At 41.9% G+C, this 18,376-nt stretch overlaps 1 protein-coding gene across 1 annotated transcript in view; it reads left to right on the top strand.

Moving 5' to 3' along the window:
* The window catches only part of PLEKHA7 (pleckstrin homology domain containing A7), a 291,060-nt gene that overhangs the window by 257,213 nt on the left and 15,471 nt on the right, over positions 1-18,376 (top strand). Inside the window, exons 19-23 of the mRNA XM_065403332.1 lie at positions 1,621-1,722; positions 13,440-13,548; positions 14,477-14,715; positions 17,577-17,765; positions 17,902-18,019. Coding sequence (XP_065259404.1) covers positions 1,621-1,722; positions 13,440-13,548; positions 14,477-14,715; positions 17,577-17,765; positions 17,902-18,019 — 757 coding nt within the window. The remainder of the gene's footprint in view (positions 1-1,620; positions 1,723-13,439; positions 13,549-14,476; positions 14,716-17,576; positions 17,766-17,901; positions 18,020-18,376) is intronic.

Below are 18,376 nucleotides of genomic sequence, written 5' to 3'. Positions count from 1 at the left end.
GAAAATTGTTGATGCCTGTGACCCAACGGAGCTTGGGATGAGGGGTTTGGAGTGTGGGAGGGGCTCAGGGCTGGGGCAGAGGGTTGAGGTGAGGGCTGTGGGCTGGGGCCAGGAATGAGGGGTTCAGGGTGTGGGAGGAGGCTCTGGGCTGGGACAGGGGGTTGGGGTGCAGGAGGGGGTCAGGGCTCTGGGGTGGGACCGGGGATGAGGGGGTTGGGGTGCACGAAGGGGTTCCAGGTTTGGGGGGGGCTCAGGGCTGGGGCAGGGGATTGGGGTGTGGGGTTGGAGCGTGGACTTATGAGTTTTTTCCTGTCCTGGCACCGCGGACTGCGCTGTACCCTGAAAGCGGCCAGCAACAGGTCTGGTTCCTAGGCGGTGGTGCGCAAGTGGCTTCGCTCCACTCTCACCCTCAGGCACCGCACCCCCTTCCTCCCCCCCAGTTCCCATTGCCTGGTTCCCGGCCAATGGGAGTGCGGAGCTGGTGCGCGGGGCGGAGTCGCTTCTGGGGTGCAGGGCGGTGTCGAAACAGGTAGGCACTACCTTGCCTTAGCTGGGCAGCACCACCAACAGAACTTCTAACGTTCCGGTCGGCGGTGCTGACCAGAGCAACCCAGTGCCTGACATGTTGCAACCCAGTACTGGGTCGCAACCTGAAGTTTGAAAAATGCTGAACTAGATTCCCTGGAACTTTTCTAGGCGGAAAAAGGAATTGGGTCTTACCCTGGAGTATTAGCCAGAATTTTCTCTCTCTCAATTACCATGACCTAATAAGAATAAACATTAATAAAGGCACCACATCAAATTAATGTTATGTTTCATTAATAGGCCACACAAGAAAGGAAATTTTAAACCCATCTAGCACTCTGTACTCAGCCATATAATCCCTAACTCCTACAGCACATGAGGACAGTTTTTAGAAAACTGCCTCTAAAATTGTACTCACAAGTCTTGTGTGTATAAGTCAGGTAAATTAAAATGTCTACATCATATACATGCACATATGCAGTGATTTTGTGTCTGCAGACAATGCACTGTTTTACGGGTTGAAAATTTACATAGAGGTGTGTAAAATCAAATCATCTTCCACTATTTTGAGTCAGAAAGCAGAATGTACAGCTGCAGATGTTAGCCATAATGTAAATGATTTAAGGATTCTCTGGTGGCCGCGACTCAGGGGTGAATTTGTACCAACATTTTAGAACTCTCTTAAAATAGTATGTTCAGTTTTACACATTACAGAAGTAAAGTGAGCAGGGTATTGAAATTAAGCTGTCTTCCTTCAAGAATTCATATCAGTGCCTAGGTTCCTTTGAACTCCTGCTTTGTCCTTAAATAACTAATAGAGCATTCTGTGTTTGCAGATTATCAAAAAATTTCTAACTAAAGATCCTGCAAGGTGTGGAGCACTCGGGCCACAACCCAGTAAAGCATTTAAGCTCATGCTTCATTTTAAGCTCATATCATTACATTCTGTTCAGAACACATCATTTTTCTTTTTTCAATCGAACAACCTAATCCTTAAAGTTAAGAACATGCTTATTTGTTTAACCGGCTGAAAGTGCTGTGTTCCTTTTATTTCTTATTGTAGGGTTGCATTGAAACCTTTCTCTTTGCCAACAGGAAATGGAAAATGCTTGGAATGAATATCTGAAATTGGAAAAGGATGTGAACCAGCTGAAGCAAGCCTTACAGGAACAGATGAACAGATCATTTTTTCCTCAGGTGAGTCTGTTTTCAGGTACTAAATTACTGTTGTTGAGATCTTGCCTGAACTCTAAAATGATTAACTCCGGGGAGGAAGTCTCTCAAATGCTTGTTCTGTGTGGGGAATACTGGAGGGTTCCCTGCCTGCTGCTCCTGCTGGATGTATCCAAAATCAGCAAACTATACTTCAAGGTACCTAGCTAGCTTGAATGAAACATGTATTTAAGAATCTCATATTAGCTTTAATATTAAATACAGAAACAATCATTTGCTTTTGTCCTTTTGTTTTTAAATTAATTTTGATACAGGAAATTTAAACATGCCATATAAATATAGTCCTGAGCAGGGAGACATGCTTGAAAGAAGGGTCTAATAGAGAAACACTAGACATAGGTTGACATTTGTAACAGGAAAATAATTAGAAATTCTGCAGAAGTATCTTCTTGGAGAATTAACCGTTGGTTAAAACCTAGAGTATGAAATTCTGCTAACAATGATATTGGAGAGTAAAGAGAACTAACAGAAAAATTCTATCTCCTAAAATGTCAACATCTATAATTTAGAAGTGGTGGTGGGGGGGAAATTAGAAGTATTACCTGGCAAAGGATATGGGGAAATCCACTGGCAGGGCATTAGTACTAATGCAAACTCTTTGAGAACATACATTGGGTGGGGGAGGGCAACCATTAAAAAGTCATCATTTACTAACACCATAGTGTGGTATTTAAAATATTGGAAGTAGCTCCAATCATACTGTTCATGCATGGCTATCCTAATGAATGTCCCGTGATTCAGGTATTGTATTTACAGCTGCAGATGTTTGAAACTTCTTCTAACAGATCCTTGTTATTCCTGAACTTAGGATAAACATCTAGGAAGATATTCATTTTCTATATGTTTAATTCCTAAATGCTGCCGACTCCTGGCATTCTTAACCCTGAAGTATCCACTAATGCCTGTTTGTATCCTACATTCTTTTGGCTCGTAAAGTGGAAAAATGGTGGTAACATAGCAATGAGATGTCTAGGTTTATTTCCAGTGCTGCAAGTGTTTTTCATAACGTTGTGTCTGTGCAAATTTGTCAGTATTTTATTAGATACTGTCATTTTTGACATTAATAACTTTTTAATTTATAAGTCTGTGCAGGACTTTCTAGTTTTCCATTTATTTGATCTGTCTTTGTTGATTCATCTATCCATTTATAAGGTCATCAGTCACTGACGTGCTATTTTCCTTACATGTTCTCTGTCATGTTGGGATATTAGTGGATGGTTATCTCTGCAGATCCCTTGTAAATTGAAACAACTGTTTAGAACTTATCGGTGATTGAAAGATATCTGGATTTTAAGCCAATTATTTAATTATGAATCATGCAGAGAAGCGCTATTTTCATCTGTCATCTTATTTGCAAAATTGAATGTGCAATGCCAGATTTTTTCTACATACCTGTTGTTTGTAATTATTGCTTTTTATCCTTAGAGCAAGGTAGGTTGTTGAGGGTATTTTTACATTCTTCTTTACAAAGCATTATCTTAAACAAAAAAGCAAAAACAACAACAATGTGAGTATTCATTCAAATCCCTGGCTATTTATCTGGATATTTCCTACCAAAGGAAAACAGCAGTTATATTTTAAAATTCTTATCTGGTTACACTGTTCTTCTGACCCATTATCAATTAGTCCGTTTGTTTTGATCGTTATCAACTAAACCTCTTCTATCAAATTATGGGTTTGAGAAGCTTTTTATATTGTATCATCCATCTTAAATTCCATTCCCTTGCTTCTAAAGAAGTCATCTCTCAAACTTGATGTCTGGGCAGCTTTGAGTGCCAGAATATTATTAAACTGAAGCCAACTGTATAACATACCATACCAAAGAAACTTCATTAACTTAGAGTTAAAGTTGCCCAAATTCATGTCCTGTCAACTCAAAAAAAAAAAAAAAAAAAAAAAAAAAAAAAACCCCACCAAGGAAATTAACACTGGTCATATGTCCATACAGAATACACTTCACCAAAGGTCACAATTTCAGTTGTGCATTTCAACATAGTGAGGAACTGGGTTTGTACATTGTAGTTGGTTATACACTCTCCCTGTGCCCTCCTTCCATATCCTAACCCTGTTCCCAATAGTTGGAAAGGACGGGGAGAATTCCATCCAAATTGTTTGAGTTGCTAGTAGTTTGACTATGAAGGCAGCATTTTCCCTGGGGGAGCCTCCACTGGCTCACCAGAGGGACCCTTGATCTGATACCTTAGCATGACTCCCGACTTGGAAGATTAAGATGCCCTGTGGGGCAGGGAGGACATGGATAGAGAGTGGCATTGACATTAACTTGGGAAGTGGGTGAAGCAGGGTTTCCTAGTGGCTAGTTCAGTTGTCTAACCTAATTCCCAAGCTGGTTTCCTGATCCCTCCCATTGCATGTTTTTTTCTTTATCTTTTACTAACATGAAGTTCTTCTTTCATTTCTGTCTGTCAGGTCAACAGTGATGATGGGGCGGAGTGAAGTCTTTCCATCCCTCTCTATCTTGTGCCACCTCCATGGCTTCATTCATCTTTAACATTTTCGTTCTATGTCATTCTTTACCATGTTTATCCAACTCATCTTTGGTCTTCCTCTAGTCCGAGTGTCTTGCAGCTAAGTATGTATCGTCATTTATGGTATCCTTTCTGGGTTCATTCTTGACATCTGTCCAAACCATCGCAATCATCTTTCTGGAACCTTCTGTAACAGCATTATTTCTCCAAAGCTGTTTTCCTGTCTCTTCCTTTTTTATTTTCTGCCGTCTTGAAATGCTCAGTATTCCCTTCCACCAGTTCATATCTGCAGTCAAAATCTTTCATTCATGGCCATTCTTCATACTCTGGTATTCTGACCTGTAAGGCAGTATTAGCATGACAGTTGTCTCACATACGCTGACTTTTGTTTTTATTTAAATGTCTTTAGCCTTCCAGATCTTGCAGAGTTTTCCGAATGCAATACTAGCTGGTCCGATTCTTCTTTTTACATCATCTTCACAATTCTCATTCTTCAATACTAGTCCTCCAAGGTACATACATTTTTCCACTTATTTTAGTTCTTTATCTCCAAGTATGGTATTTACCTTTCTCTTGTCTTCTCATTGCCATAATTTTTGTCTTCTCCATGCTGATCTTTAAGTTGAATTTCCTGCTTTTCCAGTTTACCTTGTCGGTTATGCTTTGTAAATCCTCCTTGATCAATTCTGCAACCTCAGTGGTTGTGTTGTCACTTCCAGAGCCTTTTTCTTTTTTAAACTTTCTATCAAGATCTTTAATACAACTTCTAAGAATTCCAGCATCTCCTCTCCTTTGTTTGTGCTGGGAAGCTTCTCCAGGATCATTTCATCTACTGTGTTCTTCGCATTGTACATCTCTTCAAGATATTCTTTCCATTGTTTATTCTTTGCTTGTTCGTCCTCAATTATTTGTCTGCAGTTGTTATTCACCACCGCCATCTCCATTTCATATGTCCCTTTCAGTTCTCTTATCTTGTGATACAACCAGTGTTCCCTCTAATTTTCCCACACATGTGCGGAATGAATTTTGTTATGCGCACCAATATGGAGGTGACACATCACCTTCGTATTGGTGCACATAACAAAATTCATGTGGTGCGGGGGGTGAGTGGTTTGGAGTGTGGGAGGGGGCTCAGAGCTGGGGCAGAGGATTGGGGTGCAGGGGTGTGAGGACTCCAGCTGGGGGTGTGGGCTCTGGGGTGAGGCAGAGAGTTGGGGTGTGGAGGGATGAGAGCTCCGGCAGGGGGTATGGGCTCTGGGGTGGGGCTGGGGATGAGGGGTTTCGGGTGCAGGAGGGTGCTCCAGGGCTATGGCAGGAAGAAAGGACTCCCCCCCCCCCCCAGCAGCAGGTGTGGGCCGGGGCTGGGTTGGGGTCGGGGGAGGGGAGACCAGCCCGGCCACTGGTGCCTCTACCTTAGCAATGATCTTTCATCGCCCACCGAGAACCAATCACAAAGCCTTCTCGCCAGGGCATGTGGGCCAGCACAGATTACAAGTCCTAGCACACATTACATCCTGGAATGGGAAGGTCGGACCAGCAGGAGGTGCCTGATAGTCCGTGCTCCTTCACAGCTCTAAACCAATCAGAGCCCTCTCCACCATGAGGCGCGAGAATACAAACCAAACAGCGCCTGAGTTGATGTGATGTGATTTGGACCAATTAGCGCCTGTCCCGGCCACGGCAGGTCTGGGACAGGGCTAGGTTCCGGCTGCCCCTCCTCTGGCCATGGCAGGTCCGGGCCGGGGCAGGGTTCAGGATGCCCCTCCCCCAGCCGCAGCAAGTCCAGGGCTGAGTTTGGGGCCAGGGGAGGGGCGCCCCGGTCCCGGCAGGTCCCGGCTGGGCGGGTTCCCTGAGCACCTGCGAGGCACTAAATAGGCTGCTGCGCATCCACACAGCTTACAGGGAATTTAGAATACAACCCCATATCACATTCTCATTGTGTATTCTTCTGCTTCTTTACATTGTTTGCTTATCCAATTGTTTCTGTGTCTCTCTGCTTTCTGTTTTATCTCTCTGGTCAGCCTGTTGTACTTAGCTGTTAGACTTGTCCTCATATTTTATTCTCCTTCAGCTTCCTATGCTTGTCACTCAACAGCAGCACTTCATCTATTATCCACCTTGGTTTCTTCATTTTGGCCTTGTAGCCCAACACTTGTAATCCTATTTTTTACACTGTTCCATGTCTCTTCAACTCATGTTCCATGTCTCATTTCTTCATTCAGCAGAGACAGAATGTTTTCCTCACAGCTTCTTTGCATTCTTTCCTAATATCTGGTGTGACTGAATGCACTCCTCTATTTATACCCTACACACTATTATAATCTTGTACAAAATATGCCTTGTTGAGGTATCATTTGAAAACTAATAACTAACTGGTCAATAATATTCTGGTGAAATGTATGTAGCAACATTATATGTAAAATTATGAACATAAGCTGAAGTTATGACTGAAATATGGTTACCAGACAAATCTGGGGAGTGGATAAACTTGTTTCTCAAAGGCAAAGGACAAGCTGATGCCTTTAGCCAGTTGTCAAAGCTGTCAAGTGGCCATTCTTTGGCAAAGAAGTGGGGCAGAAACAGATCAATCTATATTTTAGCAACCAACAGCATGGAACCTCTTTCACCACAAGACTCCATGACTCCAACCTCACAGCAGCAATGAACTATATCTAGGGGTAACCCTCTGCAAAACGCATTTCAAAGGGTGACTGGACTATAAACGTGAAGTACAAAAATACCCCCAAGGTCTCTCTCCCTATCTATCTCTCTTTCAACTAAGAAGACAAAAGAAGTAGCCATTTGACTTTGGAAAAGATCCTGACCTGAAATTTGGTCAGCCCTGTTGCTGGGAGCATGTGGTAAGAATTTTATCTTGAAGCAAGTCAAGTTTGTTAAGTTTTAGCACTAGAAAGTGTTTTTATCTTTGTTTCTTGTAACCATTTCTGACTTTAGTACCTTGTACTTGTACTCACTTAAAATCTATTCTATGTAGTTAAAGTCTATGAGTCTAAGTTAATTTAAGGCCAGAAGGGATCATTGTGATTATCTAGTCTGACCTCCTGTACATCGCGGGCTGGAGAACCTCACACACGTCCTCCTGTAATAGACCCATAAAGTCTAGCTGAGTTGCTGAAGTTCACAACTCATGATTTAAAAATTTCAAGTTACAGAGAATCCACTATTTACTCTAGCTTAAACCAGCAAGTGACCCATGCCACAGGCTGTAGAGGAAGGCAAAAAAAAAAACCCACCCCAGGGTCTCTGCAAAGCTTACCTGGAGAGAAATTCCTTCTGGACCCCAAATATGGCGATCAGTTGGACACTGAGCATGTCAGCAAGACTCACCAGTCAGACATCTAGGAAAGAATTCTTTATAGTAACTCAGAGCCCTCCCAATCTAGTGCTCCATCATTTTTTGCTACTAACAGTCGCAGATGGGCCATTTGCCACTATAGGCAGTGTCATCATATCCTTCCCTCCATAAACTTATCAATCTCATTCTTGAAACAAGTTAGGTATTTTGCCCCACTGCTCCTCTTGGAAGGCTGTTCCAGAATTTTACTCCCCTGATGGTTAGAAACCTTCCTCTAATTTCAAGCCTAAATTTGTTGATGACCAGTTTATATCCATTTGTTTTTGTGTCAAAAATGGCACTTAAATACTCCTTTCCCTCCCTGGTAATTATCCCTCTTATGTATTTATAGAGAGCCATCATAACTCCCCTCAGCCTTCTTTTGGTTAAGCTAAGCAAGCCAAGCTCCTTGAGTTCCTTTCATAAGGTAGGCTTTCCATTCCTCTGATCATCCTAATAGCCCTTCTCTGCACCTGTTCCAGTCTGAATTGATCTTTCCTAAACTTGGGAGATAGGGATTGCACACAGTATTCCAGATGAGGTCTCACCAGTGCCTTGTGTAATGACAATAATACCTTCCCTATGTCTACTGGAAATACCTCATCTGATGCATCCTAGGATTGCATTAGCCTTTTTCACAGCCTCATCACATTGGCAGCTTATAGTCATCCTGTGATCAACCAATACACCCAGGTCTTCCTTTTCCTCTCACTTCCAATTGATACATCACCAGTTTATAGCAAAAATTCTTGTTGATAGTCCCTAAGTGCATGACCTTGCACTATTATATTTCTTTTACTACCATTTCTTTTACTTCAGTTTTCAAGGTCCTCCAGATCTTCTTGTATGATATTCCAGTCCGATCCTGTTTTCACATTAAAATCTCCCATCACCAATAACAAGTCTTGTCCTGAAACTTTTTATATAGTTTCCTGTAGATTGTTATAAAATGTGTCAATTTCTTCCTTGGGTGCTGCTAAGGTTGCTTCATATACTTGTACTATCATAACTGCAACAGATTTGATTATGTATCTCACCTTCAGAATACAAGAAGATACTGAGTTAAATGAAATCAGAGCCTGGCTTGCCTTTAGTTTTAGCATCAACACAGCTCTGTCCTGGTGTCCATCATCTTCTCTTCCCGATGTCAATATCCGATGTTCATCAAAGTAGACCATGCCAGACTAACCTGTCTGCTCTATCTTTCTTGGACAAGATAACTGAATTTTGTAGGCAAGGGAAGAGTGATAGATATAATATATCTGGATTTTAGTAAAGCATTTGATATGGTTCCCCATGGAAAATTAGTACTTAAGATGGAGAAGATGAGCATTAGTACAATAATTGTAAGGTGTGTAAGGAACTGGCTACAGTGAAGACTGAGTTGTACTGAAAGAAGAACTATTGGGCTGGAGGAAGGTTACTAGTGGAGTTCCTCTAGGATTGGTCTTGGGACCAATCTTATTTAATATTTTCATTCATTACCTTGGCACATAAAGTACAAATGCGCTAATGAAATTTGCTGATGACACAAAATTGGGGGGCATTGTCAATACAGAGGAAAATTGGAATATTATACAGGAAGAATTGGATTGAGGACTGTAGTAATAGAAATGGGATAAAATTTAATCCTTCAAAATGCAAGGTCATGCACTTAGGGATTAACAACAAGAATTTCTACTATAAGCTGGGAGCTCCTTAGTTGGAAATGACAGAAGATAAGAAAGACCTCGGTGTATAAGGCTATGTCTACACTGTCCACCTTACATTGGTGCGGCTATGCCGCTGCAGCTGCACCATTGTAAGGTGCTCTGTGTAGCTGCTTTTTATCGCCGGGAGAGGGCTCTCCAGGCAACAAAATAAAACCACCTCCAACAAGGGGTGGTAGCTTCGTCGCAGGGAGCACGGCTCCTGACGATGAAGCGTTGTCCACACCAGCGCTTTTCGTCGTTAAAACTTTTGTTATTCAGAGGTGGGGTGTGTTTTTTCACACCCCCGAGTGACAAAAGTTTTAACAACGAAAGTACCAGTGTAGACATAGCCTTAGTCGATTGCAGTACAACTACGGGCCACTAATGTAATGTGGCTGTGCAAAAGGCAAAAATGATCCCAAGGTGTGTCAGGCGAGGGATTTCCAATGGAGATAGGGAAGTATTAATGCCACTGTACAAAGCAGTGGTAAGACCTCATCTGGAATACTATGTACGATTCTGGACACCCATGTTGAAGAAAGATGGACTCAAACTGAAACAGGCACAGAGAAGGGCTACTAGGATGATCAGGACAATGGAGAGCCTATGGAGACTAAAAAAGCTTGGCTTGTTTAGCCTAGCAAAATGAAGGCTGAGAGGGGATGTGATTGCTCTCTAGAAATACTTCTGGGGGGGTAAACAAGAGCTATTTAAGCTAATGGACAATGTTGAGACAAGAACACATGGGTATAAATTGGGCAGGAATAAATTTAGACTGGAAATTAGAAGGATTCTACCCATCAGAGGAGTGAGATTCTGGAACAGATTTCCGATAGGAGTAGTGGGGGCAAACAACCTAATGAGTTTTAAGATGGAGTTTGATAATTATATGATGGGATTGCCTGTGATAGCAAGGGACTGGACTCTGTGACCCAAGGGATTCCATCCAGTCCTATGTTCCTAGGTGTGTTTTGGGGGCCAGGGAATTAGCAGGGAGCTTACCTGCAAACATCGGCATCTCCAACTTGGGACATCTTAGCCTCTGCAGCTTAAGTCCCATTCTGATAAGACTGGTAACCTCTGGCAACCACTGGAGTATTCATCAAAGGAAGAAACTGCCTCCATAGTAAAACTGCTAGCTCTGTTCCTCAGGCACTTTTGGTTACAAGTCTTTCCCAAGGATTGGATGGGAATGGAGATTTATTTAGACTTTAAGTTGATAGTCTGTCCGATTCTGGTTTTTGCAATATTGGCAGGGCAGTGTCGGAAAGCTTAGCTTACATTGTTATCACCTGTGCACTCGCGGTGTGTGTGTGTAAAAAAATATTCTGGCTGAGATTTTGACAAATGGTTTTGGGTGCCCAATTTAAAAATGTTGAAGGGGCCTGACTTTCAGAAAGTGCTGATGTCCAAATCACGGGCCTTTATGTTGTTTCAAATTGAAGCACCCAAAATCAAAAGTGATTCTGAAAATCATCTTCTCTCTGTATAGAGGAATTTAGGCTCCAGAGCAGTTCATCTACCATCTTGATTACTTTTATTTTATTTTTAAAAAGTGGTCCTTATGGAACAGTATCAAATGTTAATAAAGGCATAGATTTCAAGTTGCTAGAGGGAACAGTTGATACTGAACACTAGCGTAAAATGTTCATTCATCAGAAGGTTAAGAACTCAAGGCTTCAGGCAGCCTGTTCAAGCGAAATCTTTATTTTAGAGTGGTGATTGATGACATTTTGCCTGAGGGGCGGGACCAGGGCAAGCTGGAATGAACTCAGATGTGGGGTTTTTTTGTGAGTTTTAGCTTCTCACTTAAGTGTTTATCCTGTAGTTTTATCACTTTAAATTATGCTTCTGTGCTGGAAAATTTAAGGAAATGATTTATTTCTTCAAGCCAACTTTTCTTGCCTTGCACATAAAGTATATTTACATCTTCTTTGTAAACATTAATCTGTGACTGCTCATACTTTAAAATATATTCAACTGTTTAACTTTCTAGATCTACTCTGTTTGCATCAAGATTTAAGTAATGGGGAAAATCATAGAATCGTAGGACTGGAAGGGACCTTGAGAGGTCATCTAATCCAATCCCCTGCACTCAAGGCAGGACAATTATCTAGAAATAATATTGAAAATTCTTCCTTATTCTGTATACTACTTCAGCACTGATGGAAGGTGCATTTTTTGAGTTGGTTCAAAGTTTTTCTGACTGGTTACCTTTTTATGTCTTCACTGTAAATCCATCATTCAATATCCTGCAGTGTGATTCTTCTCAGGAAGTTGAAGTGGAACAAGTATGATTGTCTAGTTTGTGTCTTGATAATCTTTCAATAAATATTCCATCTGTCCTGTGAGTCTACTACTAGCAAATAACATTCTCCATTGTTTAAATGTCTGGCTCCTTGGCATTCTACTTTCTGATACATAGCCTGACTGAATAGACTTTCCAGGTCCAGGAAAGCAAAGGTGAAGCAATGTATCTCCCTTCACTAGTGCTAGGAGGTTTAGGAGCCAGTAATGAAGTTGTCTTTTCTTCCAAGAAAATGCTATGTTATATGGCTTAATTAGATGCTATTTTTCGCCCTCATGATAGGTGAGTGCAGGCTCTTTTGAATGGTCCTCAGGCTTAACTTTCTTAGTGACCCTTCTGGTTCACTAAGTGTACAGGAAAATTTGCAAATTTAGTTCCACTTCTTAACTTTTTTGTTCAGTAATGGAGATGTTAAAGATACTACATCCAGGGCATTGCCAGCTTTCTTACAAAGCTGTGAATTTTCATGCCAGTTTCCCCAACCAAAAACAGACAGAAGAGGAGACAGGAAATGGGAGGAAAACAAATGGTTCTATTATGGTCTAGTAGTAGGTTAGTGGTGGTTGCTGTCTACAAAAGTTAAGTTCAGAAGTTCAGCAAGGTTTCAGCATGCAACAGGCCATACTAGTGTGGCTTTGGTTAAATGAGTTTTAGGCCTTTCCCCATAGGCTATAATACATTATTAGCAGTGTTTCCCTAACTCTAGAAAGCTGAGCCCCTCTTCAGGAAGATGGAACCAACCACACTCCCTTTTAATGGTGCCATGTGTTGTTAATTTGCATGTCCTTCCCCTACGCTTTTACAAACAATGGATAACAAACCAGCATGACCTACACAGTGCAGGGGCTGGGAGATGTGCTGCTGTGGGTGGTATTGGCCATCCTTCTTTTCTGGGGTCTGGCAGGCTTGTCTGTCAGGGGGGAGACAGGAAGTGGATGACTGTAACAACTGTCCTGCTGTGAAGCTTCAAGCCACACATGTAAAGGAAACGGTGTGAGTGACTGCTTCCAACTCCCCTCATCCCAGCTGTCAGTTGCGACAAAATCAGTGGTCACTCAGAGTAGATTGAATAAAACTTCATAATACAAGTGAAATATTTAACAGTGGTGGCATTTAAAGTATTATAAATAGTACCCATTCAAATGAATGGGGCAATTCACACCTCAGAGCTGTTTCAGATTCTCTGTAAACCCAGGCCCATTTACATGGTTTGGTTTTTACTTGTTTTACATTCTGAAGGTTAAAAGCTAGAGGCTATTTTTTTATTTTAAATTAAAGCTGGGACTCTAGAGAACAATTCAGAGGTATGTCTGTGCTCCTCTTGCCTCCCCCACACCTCCCCAAACTTTGGGAAACACACTGCATTACTTATGGCTCCACCTATAGGTAGGGCATGTTGTGAACCAACAGCAGGAAAAGGTCTTAATCTTTGCTCTTACTTCAGAGAATTATTTAACCTACTTCCAGACTCCTAGGCATGCATGCAAACTTTGGAAAACTGGATATATTCTGACGTCATAGTCAGGGATAGGCACCAGGGTCATAAGGAAGCCAATCTCTGTTTGAACGTATATGTAAAACTATTTAGTTGATCTCTTGTCTGGATGGTACTCTGTTCCCACCAGCATAGTCATGCAAAAGACTCTAATAATTCTGAACTGGCTGAATTAAGATGCTAACATTTGTGTTATGCCCAGTTTTTTCCTATAATCTTTCCAAGCCATGTAGCCTGTGTTCAAGTGTCACTAAAATGTTTGGTTCAAACTAGCTATAATAAATGAAACTGACAAAATCTTGGGATTGAACTGATTTTTAAAATCTTTCCTCTTACTAAACATTAGGAGAAAACACAAATGCAAAAAGATTTATGGAGAATTGAAGATGTCACAGCTGGCCTAAGTGCAAATAAAGCAAACTACAAAGTCATAGTAGATTCTATAAAAAATCCAGGTAAGAGAAACTGAGTAAAGATGTTAAACTGTATCTAAATTCATCTGAATCTCTTGGGTCTGTGGAATTGGGCTAGCAGTGTTGAGGTCATCATTTATTATAGAATTTCCAGTACTTCCTGCTGCTGGTTGTGTTGGGAGTCCCCTTATCCCAGTAACATCATCCTTTCTCACAGGTATTTTTGTACTTACTGATGGAACCAAGAAATGCCAAGGCATAAGAAAACAAACAAGGGGATAAATTAGCCAAACCTGAAAAATTGTTTTAATCCTCATAAACCTCACTCTCACAGTTGCTATCCTGCCCACCACCTGACAGCTCCTCCCACCTGCAGTCTGTCTGCCTTTTCCACTTGGTCCTGCCCCCTCCCCTGCCTGCACTTCACACTGTTTTCCATTGTGGGGAATGGTTGGCGGACAGAACAAACAGCCTTTTATTGTAGGAAAAGGTGAAGTGAGAAGGTGTATATGGGCTGCATGCTAGTCCGCTTTGTTGGACTTCAGAGAAAAGAGCCAGTAGGTTGGGGAAATGAAAGTCAGTTGGATGCCTTATGTAGATTCAGTTTGTAGCATATGCATAAGAGTATATTTATTAACTTTATTTACCATTTACCTATAAACAGAGTGTGAATTTGTTTTGAGATCATAGAGCTGTGTATTAATTTATTTTTAAAATACAACTATAGACACCTATCTATGTCCAGGTGTCTGGACGTTTTATGGCATAGCCATAACATCATAGGATTTTACATCTTAAAAATATAGTCTATAGTCAGAATAATGAGGGAAGTTTAAGGTTTTTCAAAAGCCAGCGCATAGATATATACTGCTTATTATTTTGTGTGATGTTCTTGTGGGAAAAGTGTGTGCTCATGATGTAGATATAACATCCATACAACTTTTAACTTATTTACCTGTTTCTGCCATAGAAAGAAAAACAGTGCCTTCATTTTCTCAGCCTATAGTGCCTTCATTATCAACTTCTCTCACAACTATGGAGAGCAAACTTTCTACTCAGCGAACTCCTCCATCCAGTCCTGTTAAGTCCTCTTTGGAGGTTAGGCTGTTTCCACAGCCTTATACTCAGCCTAGAACACAGTCTCAATCACAACAGCTGAAAAAAGTTGAGCATCCTCTTCAGTCACCAGTGAAGCTAAAGTCAAAAATTGTAAGTATTACTACCATGAATTGGGTGTAAATCTATCTACTGCTCTCACCACCATTGTATCTGAGGAGCTAATGCTATATGTGAAAACATTTTATAAATAATCCCTTCCTTATCAATGTGAAGCCCAGGCCACATTACAGAATTTAGCCTGGTAAGGAGAAACTTGGGCTCAGGTTCTAAAATTGCCCTGAATCTGTTCACAGTTTAGGGTTTGACACTGAGCATATTGCACCTGGCTTTGTGTTTTCATTAAACAAGGTTCACGTGTAGTTCTAATTGTGAAAATAGAAGGCATTCACCAGCAAATATTGCACAAAATAGAGGAATTTCCGAGATGTGCGGCGTTCGATGTCTTCAAGTTAGCAGGATCTGATGAAATTCACACTAGGGCACTTAAGTAATGAGCTGAAGCAATCTCGGAACCATTAGGAATTATTTTGAGAACTCATGGAGGAAAGGTGAGGTCCCAGAGGACTGGGGAAGGGCTAACATAATATCTATTTTTAAAAAGGGGATCAAAGAGGACCAGTCAGCCTAACTTGGATATCCGGCAAGATACTAGAACAAATTATTAAACAATCAATTTGTAAGCACCCAGAAGATAATTGGGTTATAAATAATAGCCAACATGGATTTGTCAAGAATAAATCATCCTAAAGCAACCTAATTTCCTCCTTTGACAGGGTTACTGGCTTAGTGGATTGCGGGAAGCTATAGATGTAATATATCTAGATTTTAGTAAGGCTTTTATACCGTCCCGGATGACATTCTCATAAGCAAACTAGGGAAATGTGGTGTAGATGAAATTACTTTAAAGTGGGTGCACAACTGGTTGAAAGGCCATACTGAGAGAGTAGTTATCAATGGTTCACTGTCAAACTGGTGGGATGTATCTAGTGGGACATGTACCTCACTGGATTCCTGGGTCCAGTACTATTCTGTTTTCATTAATGATTTGAATGATGAAGTGGAGAGTATGCTTATAAAATTTGCAGATGAGACCAAGCTGCAGGGAGGGGTTGCTCGTGCTCTGGAGGACAGGATTAGAATTCAAAAGGACCTTTACAAATTGGAGAATTGGTCTGAAATCTACATTCTAATCTAAATTCAGTAAAGACAAGTGCAAAATACTTCACTTAAGAAAGAAAAATTAAATCACAATTACAAAATGGGGGATAACTGGCTAGGCACTAATACTGCTGAAAAGGATCGGGGGTTATAATGGATCATAAATTGAATGAGAGTCAACAATGTGATGCAGTTGCAAAAAAGGCTAATATCATTTTGGGGTGTATTAACAGGAGTATCATATGTAAGATGGGGAGGTAATTTTCCTACTCTACTTGGCCCTGGTGAGGCCTCAGCTGAAGTACTGTGTTCTGGGCACCACAATTGAAGCAAGTTGTGAACCAATTGAGGAGAGTCCAGAGGAGAGCCACAAAAATAATAAAAGGTTTAGAAACCTGACCTATGAGGAAAGGTTTAAAAACACTGGCCCTTTTAGTCTTGAGAAAAAAGAAGATTGAGGGGGGACTTGATAACAGTCTTCAAATATGTTAAGGGTTGTTATAAAGAGAATGGTGTTCAGTTGTTCCCCATGTCCACTGAAGGAAGGACAAGCAGTAATGCGCTTAATTTACAGCAAGGGAGATTTAGGTTAGATATTAGGAAAAACTTTCTAACTCTAAGGATAGTTAAGCACCGAAGTCGGTGTCAAGGGAGGTGGTGGAATTCCCATAGTTGAAGGTTTTTAAGAACAGGCTAGACCAGTGGTTTTCAAAGTTCGGGTCGCAACCCAGTACTGGGTTGCGGAATGCGAGGCACTGGGTCGCCTTGCTCAGCACCCAGGGACCCTGGCAGCCGGCCAGTAAAAACTAGTAGTCCCTACCCAGAAGTGGCCAGCAGCAGATCCGGCTCGTAGGCAGGAGGGCCATGGGGCTCCTCATGCTGCCCCCACCCCGAGCACTGGCTCCACCAGCCAATGGGAGCTGGAGGGGGGGCAGTGCCTGTGGGCGAAAGCCGCGCCAAGCCGCTTGTGCGCCTCCACCTAGGATCCGGACCTGGTGGACGCTTCCAGGGTGCAGCACGGTCCGTGGTGCCAGGACAGGCAGGAAGCCTGCCTCTCCTCCCCGGCTGTGCCGCTGACCAGGAGCCACCAGAGGTAAACCCACGCCCCAACCCCGCTCCCCAATCCCCAGCCCTGAGGCCCCCCAAACCCAGAGCCCCTTCCTGCACCCCAACACCCTCATCCCTGGCCCCACCCCAGAGCCTGCACCCCCAGCCCAGAGCCCTGACCCACTCCCACACCCCAACCCCAGCCCAGAGCCCTCTCCCATACCCTGAACCCCTCATTCCCAGCCCCACCCCACCGCCCTCACCCCCGCACTCCAACCCTCTACCTCAGGCCTGAGCCCCCTCCCACACCCCAAACCCCTCATCCCCAGCTCCATTGGGTCACGGGCATCAACAGTTTTCTTCAACTGGGTCCCCAGAAAAAAAGTTTGAAAACCACTGGGCTAGACAAACACCTGTAAGAGATAGTCTACGTTTATTTGGTCCTGCCTCATTGCAGGGTGTTGGACTAGATGACCTCTTAAGGTTCCTTCCAGCCCTGTATTTCTATGACTCTATAAAGGAACTGAGCGATAGTGCTTGAAGAAGAAGTTGAGTAGATAACATGTAAAATCATATGCATTAGTTGGTGGGATGAGGGGACATGCTTCACCATTTTATTATATATTAAGACAGCCTTCTTCAGTAGTTAAAATAACCCTTTAAAACTCCAAGAACATAGGGAAAAGTGTGTTTTAAATTTCATAGCATATTATTTGCTGAGTCTCAGTTTATTTACCTTTTACCAGGAAAATGAAGCACCACCCAGACCTCCTCTCCCTCAGGTCTACAATCCTGATGATCACCCACCAGCTGTTCCACCTCTTCCAAGGGAAGCCAATGTCATCAGGCACACATCAGTGCGAGGCCTAAAACGTCAGTCTGATGAAAGAAAGAGAGATCGAGAACTGGGGCAATATGTGAATGGAGATTATAGGGTGAGCAATATGCTTATGGAATCCTTATGGAATGACAGATACATGGAAACCTGGAAACACAAAGACTCTAAGAAAACTATTTTAATTTGTCTGAATCTGTGGTCTCACTTGATCAAATGAATATTTTTCTATGTAGGGAGAACTTCGTTCATACATGAGTGAACCTGAATTAGCTACAATAGGTGGTGACCTCAGCCAAACTTCACTTGGTTTCATAGGTTCTGACAGTGGATACCAGACATTACCTACCAGAGGTAAGCCAGAGAATTGATAAAAGGCCATTTTAAAAAAATACTTGGTGTCTGACATATTATGTATGGTGTGTGTGTATTTGTTACAGATTAGGGGTGCTGTTTGAGTCATTATCTTAAAGTTATCAAAATATTGCTTGATATCATTGTTTAGCTAATTTTGCCAGAGAAATAATCAGCCTCTACAAAACATTTTCACATTTTTTGTTAGAAAGTGGGAGTGTACCATAACAGGAAAAATTAGTTTGTCAGAACGGCTCTTAAATTATTGCCTGACCCAAAATATTTCTTATGTTCATAATGGCTTAAATTGTAGAGGTTTTTTTAAGTGAATCTATTCCACCAGTTTGGCAGCCCTAG

Source organism: Emys orbicularis, chromosome 4 (assembly GCF_028017835.1).
Source record: "Emys orbicularis isolate rEmyOrb1 chromosome 4, rEmyOrb1.hap1, whole genome shotgun sequence".
Classification (NCBI taxonomy): Eukaryota; Metazoa; Chordata; order Testudines; family Emydidae; genus Emys; species Emys orbicularis.
The sequence above is the reverse complement of the archived record's forward strand: the minus strand, read 5'-3'. Positions and strand labels throughout refer to the sequence as shown.